Source organism: Lissotriton vulgaris, chromosome 11 (genome assembly GCF_964263255.1).
Source record: "Lissotriton vulgaris chromosome 11, aLisVul1.2, whole genome shotgun sequence".
Classification (NCBI taxonomy): domain Eukaryota; kingdom Metazoa; phylum Chordata; class Amphibia; order Caudata; family Salamandridae; genus Lissotriton; species Lissotriton vulgaris.
Window position 1 is genome coordinate 919,016,397 of NC_141699.1, and position 8,755 is coordinate 919,025,151.

An 8,755-nucleotide genomic window follows, 5' to 3' on the forward strand; every position below is an offset into this window, starting at 1 on the left:
CATAGTCACTAATCCATAGTAAGCAAAAGGTGATAGCATGTTATGATGCAAAAATCTATAAAATTCTGTATCACCTATATTTCGCGCACCCTAATTAGCATATTATATTATATCTAAGAAGGTCTCATCTGGGTTCTTAGCAGGGCGGACCCATACCTCTAATTCTCAGTAGGAGGAGATCACTTCAACAGCTACCAGCTCTCTGCATGCTCAGCATCAAGTGTGTTGATTCATTCCCTGTAACTGTATCTTAAACTCACGTAGAGCCCAATGTTGGCAGCAACATTATTTGTGTTATGTCTAACGTGGTGCGAGGATCAGACCTTCCTCAAACAGTAGACAAATTTCTTCAAGTGAACCTAAGTAATCCGTTTTAATCCAATAGAACTTTTTTTTCTTCCAAATACTCCATACTTTTTAAGAATCACTTCGGAGACAGCCAGGTTGAAGTGGAATGTTTTATTCCGCATTTTCAAATGCCAAATGCTGCCATAAGCTTAAAACATTGACATGTGCTTTCAACCGTCCTTAAGCCAGTACAGTAAATAACCCAATGCATTTCGAACATTAGTTCTTCTTCAGGAGTACTGTAAATAAATTAAAGAGAACTGCATCAACGATTGTCTCCGAAGTGATTCTTAAAAAGTATGGAGTATTTGGAAGAAAAAAAGTTCTATTGGAATAAAACGGATTACTTAGGTTCACTTGAAGAAATGTGTCTACTGTTTGAGGAAGGTTTCCTCATTTTCGCAGTGCAGCAGCAAGGGATACAAACGTTACCCCTTTGTTCCATTTCTTGTTGAAAATGCTGTGTTGGGGCGATCACAGCGCTGTCATGCACGCACATTTAGCACTAAAAGAAGATAAAAACTTATAGTTGAAGGGAAGGTGTGCACGCGATATCTATACATTTGCTTCGCAATTAAACACGTCCCAAATGCAGTTGCACCCCAGGAATGATTACATACGGAATGAAGTGAGTTATAACCAAATATCACTCCAGAGACAGGACAACACCAAGAACCTTAAGACTGTTATAAAACATCAAGTGTGACCTGTATTTTGTTTCATCATTACCGCACTTACCTTGACAAACGGAGGGCTGTTCATTACGTCACGCCACCTTTTCTGTTGAAAATCATTGACCTGTGATTCCGTTTGCTCATGCTTATTTCTGCACTTTTTTACAGCACAGTATAACAATAGCTAGTTTGTTTTGATCATATTTGTCAACCATGCACGGTTTATGTTGAATGATTCTGATTCATTTAATTCCTGTCACATCGATTTTTGACTTGCAGGTAGAAGCATTATGGGTAGGGAAGTTTCATTTCATTTCAATCACGAGCACTTAATGACACAGTAGGGCACCGGGAAGCAATTTAGGTTTAACAAGGAACACGCGCGCTAACAGAATTTAAGAAAGGTTCGAGGGAGGAGGAAAACTGATGGCATTTTTGTAAACGAGGAAACACACGCAAATTTCGAGCTGACGGTTTTACGAGGTAAATAGCGCACTAAGGGGGTTGATAACACCACAGGGAACGGGGGTGAGGGAATTCTCAGTTATATACTCAGCACAATTATATTTTCAGTCACACAGGTCTTTAAGAGGGGAGGGAGTAATTACATCTAACATCAGATCGTGTTAAAAGCACAGCTAACTTTACCATGTAAAAATGAAATGTTTATTGTTTAATCATAATCGTTGATGCAGTTCTCTTTCATTTATTTACAGTACCCCTGAAGAAGAACTAAAGTTCGAAATGCATTGGGTTATTTACTGTACTGGCTTAAGGACGGTTGAAAGCACATGTCAATGTTTTAAGCTTATGGCAGCATTTGGCATTTGAAAATGCGGAATAAAACATTCCACTTCAACCTGGCTGTCTCCGAAGTGATTCTTAAAAAGTATGGAGTATTTGGAAGAAAAAAAGGTTCTATTGGATTAAAACGGATTACTTAGGTTCACTTGAAGAAATTTGTCTACTGTTTGAGGAAGGTTTCCTCATTTTCGCAGTGCAGCAGCAAGGGATACAATCGTTACCCCTTTGAATTTTAAACTCTGGCATTCAGGATTAACCTATGCCGAAGCCAGTGTTTGCATTTTGTCGTAACAGAAATCTTCGCAATCATCTGGTTAAATCTAAGTTTGATGCAATCCGACAATCTCTCCAGAAGTCTATTACTGGACGTCAGCCAATCAATGGAACCCATAGATGTGGAAATTGCCACGCTTGTGGTTCAGCTATAGTGTCAGCAGAACCGGAATGGGGCAAAATATTTTTTTTCTTTGAGGAAATGACCAACTGTAGATCTGCAAACGTAATCTATTTTATATTGTGCCCTTGCCATAAGGCATATGTTGGTGAGACCAGTAAAGAGTTCAGGGTAAGACTCAGTGAACATAAATCTAACATACAAAAAACAAGAGAGGGGCCCCCCTTAGTGGAACATTGACAAGAAGAGAACATTCAGTATCGGATATCAGATGGACTATTTTGGAAAAAGTCCATAACCCCAAGGACGATAACATCAACAGTCTGAGGGGTAAGAGAGAAGTGTACTGGATGTACAACCTCCAGACTGCCATTACAGGTCTCAATTAACGTATACCACGGCAGAATGCCCTGGTATGAGCGTCTATATATCCTAGATGACCCTCTCTAAACCCATAGGCCTCCAACCATACTTGTGACTTGGTCCTATTCTGTTCCCATGACATGCATGCCTATCATGGCTTTTGATTGTTTCGTTTGGGATTCTACCTTACGTTTTGTCCATTCTACTGTTCATGTTATTATTCATCTTGTAGTTTTCATTTTTCATCTTTTTTGTTTCTCGCAGAGAACAGTGCGGGACATTTTCTTTGATTAGTAGTTCCTCCCAAGCCCATGTCATATATAGGGCCCTCACACCTTGTATTTACAGTGTCATGCGTTATTTATGACTGCAAGGGTTTGCTTCACTATGCTTTACATGTGTTCTTATGTGTTGTGGTTTTACTTTTTCGGTCCTTTACTTTGGACCCGGTTACAGATACCACCTTGGAGATTCATTTTCATTGTTCACCGTATCCCGCTTTAAGATGGCGCCTGTAATATTGTTGCTTTATAAATTAATATTAAGGTGCCAAAGCCTCACTTGACTTTACTTAGGCTTTTTTTCTGGCACTGTATCAGCATACTCCGCGCGTATCAGCTTTTTATTACACAACGTGGGGACTTTTTAGGCATTTATTATTTGCAACATGGCGCCCATGTTTTTTCAGCCCATTGCACTATAGGTCCGCGTTCTAGTCTATCGCTATTCAATCACTATTGAACGAACTCAGATGTTCTGAGTTTATGGGGCGAGAAAGTGAATATATTCTCGACCACTCTAGGTAACCGGTAGCGGTACGCAAAGAGCGTTTGGATACCATTTTTTGAAAACGACCACATGTATATGAGGTAGGAGAGATCATGGAAGGGGAGGGTCGGCGTAGGTTTTCACTGACACTTAAGGAGCACGCCACTTTCTAACACTAATTCCTTTTGGTTCCTTTTGTTTCCGCAGCAACCATGGGTCAAATTAGACATTGATTGAGCATACCGCCAGGCATTTAATATGGGGCCACGCATCCTAGCGTCCCTCTTTGCCCTCGTTTCAGTAGGTACGCGGGATGATTTTTTTTGATTTTTTTCTATTCTTACCGGCTCTTTACAAAACATCCGAATAAGGATTGCTTATATCTTTTCTCTTTCCGGGTTTAGTTATAAGGGACAGTTGGAACCGCGTAGAGTCGAACTATGTCTATAAAATAAAGGACTTTTGGGACCAGTAATTCGATGTCTGCCATATGAATAAATAGGACAGGGTAAGCATGTTTAGGCTGTTTTTTCAACTTTAGAGGACAACTCACACTATGTAGTGGTGTTTTTGCCTCTTGCAGCCCTGGCCATACCTTTGAACCTCTCCCTCCTGTTTAAATGTTTTTACCAGTGTTTCAACATTGATCTATTAAAGTTCAGAAATTTAGTTTAGTAGTACCTAATTTAGTATCTAGCTCAATGTAGATACAGATTAGCACATTTGCTTTAGGTAATGGTGGCCTCTTTACGTATTTTGAAAGTCTGTCTTCTGTTTATAGACCAGTCTATTGCTGAAAGTGACCTCATCATTCTTAAGGTGTCACATCAGAATTTCTATACTTTAAGGACCGCATACCTTCAACCCTAACATATTATCTTCTAGGATCACGGTATGGCTTTATTCCATATTCATCATATTTACTCTGGGCATTGATTGAGTATTACTCTAGTTTCTATTTCTGTACCTGTCTATTAAATTTCCATTCGCACTATTGGGCTCAGAGACTGGGTATTCACATAAGCCCTATTTCTTGGCATCCCCTATGTGTATATTTTATTTATTTTCTTCATCTCTTCATCACTGAGTTCATCCATTCTACTTCTCTAGCACGTATTTCAGAATCGACTTTCCAACACTCTTGATTCCTAAACTACTTTTTATGCTGGGTACTGGTTCTTTTCCACAGCCTATTTTTAAAGTCTTATTATAAAAAGCCAAATGTAATTGTATATATTAGGTTCTATTGTCCCATACAGATTAGTTTCACAATGATTGGAATTTGATATTGAGCCCCAGTTTTTGCTGTATTACACAAATTGTCCAAATATCCATTGAGGAAAACCCTATCCAGAAAGAATTGCATCTACTGCGCCCTGACGAAGGAACTGGGGACACAAGTCCTACTCCAAAACGCGCGTCGTGCTTCTTTCCTTTCTTTGTTGTTATGTTGTTTGTATAATTTGTGTACTATTGTAATGTTCTGATGTTTTGTAAAGTAGGGATTGATGTTATTCAGTTGTGTCTGGTATGACTGATGCGTGTGGATATGTATGGAACTATTAGGGGATGAATGGATTTTGTATATATTCTTGTTTTGGGGCTCTCTGTAAATATGAATTATGTATAGTGAATAATTTTGTACATTCAACAAATAGTTTGATAAAATTGCATTGCCAAACATAGGATTTTATTGTGATATAATAAAAGAAAATAATGTTTATAAATTTCTGGTTTGGGACAATATTGATGTCAATTAAATGAATGAGGCAATACCCATGTATTACATTGTAGCCAGGGAGACTCGAAACATAAAGTCAGTGGACAGGATGCTATAAAGGCTACATAAAGAGAGATTTTTGGAATGGTAAATAAAAACAGATACCTTTTCTCTGCTTAATTCTCTGGAGGCATGCGATTTTGTCCAACGAGTTCTCCACCCGACTCACAAGGCGGGGCATATCCTTGACGGGATTTTTTCTAACGATTCTAGACTAGATGTTGGTATACCGGTACCAATCACCTGGTCTGACCATCTAGCAGTCCCGCTGTCTCTAGACATTCCCTGCCCTGATGTTATTGTGGGCACTGGCAAAAAACAATCTAAAAGGAGCTTCAAAAACTTTACTAAGGAGGCTCTAGCCCCTTTTATTCTTAACATCAATATTTCAACTCAGCGGATGGTGGATGAGTCGGCCCAAGAACTCACTGATGCCATTACCAGAGCCGCTGACGAACTAGCCCCTCCTTCCTTGAAATCTGCAGCTCGACAGAAGCCAACTGCCCCCTGGTTCTCCGCCGATTTGAGGCTTCTCAGACAAAAATGCAGACAGAAGGAATGTGGGTGGCGTAAATCCTGGGATCCCAAAGATAGAGAAGGCTATAAGAGCCTATTACGAGAGTACAAAAAGAGAGTCATTAAGGAAAAACAGGACTATTTCTCCAACCTAACCTGTTCTTTAACATCCTCTAAAGAGCTCTTCAAAATAGTTGACTCTCTGTGCTCTCTCCAGGTTCCTGACCCTGTAGTTGCTTCCCAGGAGCTATGTAATGATATATCAGACTTTTTCTACAAAAAGATAGATGATATTTACATAGCTCTAAAGTCGCAGAGGAACTCTCTTAGTTCTGAGGATTTCTCTCAAATTAAACGACTGGAAGCTTGGAATAAAGATTCCCCTCAGTCCCTTGAACATTTCCCTGCTCTTTCTTTAGATGATCTTAACAGCCTGTTGGACAAAACAAAATCTTCATCCCCGCTTGATCCAGTTCCTCTGAAAGAACTTAAGAACTGCAGAGAGATCATTCTTCCTCCGATGCTGGAAGTAATGAATGGAGCCTTGGAACAGGGCATTTTTCCGTCACTTTGGAAGAAAGCCATTGTAAAGCCGCTGCTGAAAAAGACCACCTTAGACCCTGGAGTACTGAAGAACTTTAGACCCATCTCTCTGCTGCCGGCCCCTGCTAAGATGTTGGAGACCCATTTGAATCTCCATCTTTCAAACTTCCTTGATACCTCAGGTTTCTTGGATGGGTCCCAACATGGCTTTAGAAAGCTGCATAGCACGGAGTCTGCCTTGACGAAAGTCATGGATAACATCCGCAGAAAAGTGGATTTGGGTCTAACCACCGTACTGGTGCTGCTAGATCTTTCAGCAGCATTCGACACCCTGTCTCCCCTTACTTTAACATCTAGGTTAAGGGAGGCAGGGGTAGAAGGACCGGCACTCAGTCTCCTGAGCTCCTTTTTACACCAACGAGAGCAGCGTGTCATGCTAGGTGAGTACCTCTCCCCTGCTAAGTCCTTGCAATGTGGGGTGCCACAGGGGTCGGCATTGAGTCCGACCCTGTTCAACATCTACGTGGCCCCCCTTGCAAGACTAGTAAGATCTCAGGGGATGGAGGTAGTGTCGTATGCCGACGACACGCAGATTATGGTATCCCTGACCCACTCTGTGAACGAAACCGCTTCGAACTTTAGGGCCTGCATGCAACTTGTTGCAGAGTGGATGATTTCCAACTCCCTAAAGTTGAACGGGGATAAGACAGAGGTCCTGGTCTTTGGCAAAGACCAGGGCATGTGGTCAGGTGATTGGTGGCCTCCTTCTTTAGGTAGCTGCCCTATACCTACACAATCTGCCAGGAACCTTGGCGTCATCTTTGACACCCAGCTCTCCATGGAGCTTCAGGTCAACAGAACGGTGGCTACCTGTTGGGGTGTCATCAAGACCCTGAAAAGGATCGTTCACTATCTGTCCCCACAGGCACGGAAACAGGTGGTGATCGCCCTTGTTGGCTCAAGGCTTGATTACTGCAACTCACTGTACGCCGGGGCCAACAAGGGCCTGCTTCAGCGTTTGCAGGTTATACAAAACGCGGCAGCGCGGTTTGCTCTCGCTCCGCCCTGGTTGGCATCTATGACCTTAGCGAGGAAGAACCTCCACTGGCTCCCCATTCCCTCAAGGATTACTTTTAAACTCCTCTGCCTAACATATAAGGCTTTAACTGCAGGCTCGGCTGATGCCCTTGGATCGTTACTCATTAGATACGTTCCGAGCAGATGTTTACGTTCCAGTGAGCTTAATCAACTGGTAATTCCCAGAGCCAAGAAGGCTAGATGGGGGAGCAAAGCTTTTTCTATACTGGCACCTCAGATGTGGAATTCACTCCCCCTGGAAATCAAACTACTGCCTTCCCTCGACCTCTTTAGGAAGTCACTGAAAACTTGGCTTTTTATTAATGCATACCAGTAGGCTCTGTTTCTGTCTGCTAACAGCTTGTTATTTGACTTAGGCGCCTTGACGCCCACTGGGCATAGTTGCGCATTATAAGTGATATTTCATTCATTCATTCATTCATTCATTCATTTCTGGTAACTTATTTACTCTTTTATATCCCTTCACCAAGGGAGGTACTAGGTAATTGTAGAAATTACATCCAATACTACCACCTTCATTACCTGAGAAAGAACAATTACATCAAAGTGTGCACTTTGAAAGCATTATTAGTGAATTTACCAGTTTACTCCTAATTAAATATATCAATATTAAATTAAAGTGATTTAGATTTTACAAGAATCTATATTGAAATGGGAATACAAGGCATACTCTAACTATTTTGGTAACATTAATTCAAGAACCTTAAAGAGACGTCTTTCACAACAATTTGTTAGAAAGGTCTGAAATGTCTCCACTCTGACCAAACCCTGTTAAATGGCAACAGTTGTGCCAATGAGAACCATGTCCTTTATCTCCACTGTGTAGACCCTGAGGGTACCTCCATGAGTCCAACATCCAAGGTAAATGTACCAGGTGAGTAAGAAGTTATTTTAGCTTTTATTATTAGTGGCCAACATGGAACCCATGTGTGTTTAGGGCCAATGCAGGCCTAAATTCCGAGAAGTAAAAAATAAAAATGGCATTATAAATGGAGAGACAACCATTGAGTACCTTAAAAGCTACGCCATTGGCTGCCATTGTATTAATCTTAACATTTGAAACGGAAGCCCTGTTATATTGGTGTTTTATCCCAAAACAAATAAACAGCACCTGAGACAGGTATTCCAATCCAGGTGGGCAATTCTGAGGTGCAACAGGTGTTGGCATCCATATATTTCCATCCACACCAGGCTGAGTTGCAACTGGTGGAACTCCAAGATGACCTTGGAAGCCATAGCGAGGCTGACCTGGAGGACCGGAAATACAATAAACAGAACACGTTTGAAAATATTTATTGCTCACAAATTGTACAATAAAACACCGTAAAACAGCAAAATTATCTCGAACACTTAAATAACATTACAATGGCATGTATGGGCCCCTGAAAATTCAAGCTGAATAAATAAACAAAATGTTCACTGCTGTGTGGCGGGCAAGCACTTTTTTGTGGGAGCGCACAGCTTCTG

At 41.1% G+C, this 8,755-nt stretch overlaps 1 protein-coding gene across 1 annotated transcript in view; it reads right to left on the reverse strand.

Moving 5' to 3' along the window:
• LOC147683688 (phospholipid scramblase 1-like) overlaps positions 1-8,471 on the reverse strand; it is a 254,558-nt gene extending 246,087 nt beyond the window's left edge. The window contains exon 1 of the mRNA XM_086942565.1: positions 8,400-8,471. Coding sequence (XP_086798691.1) covers positions 8,400-8,456 — 57 coding nt within the window. The 5' untranslated portion in view covers positions 8,457-8,471. The remainder of the gene's footprint in view (positions 1-8,399) is intronic.
• Positions 8,472-8,755: the final 284 nt, after the last annotated feature.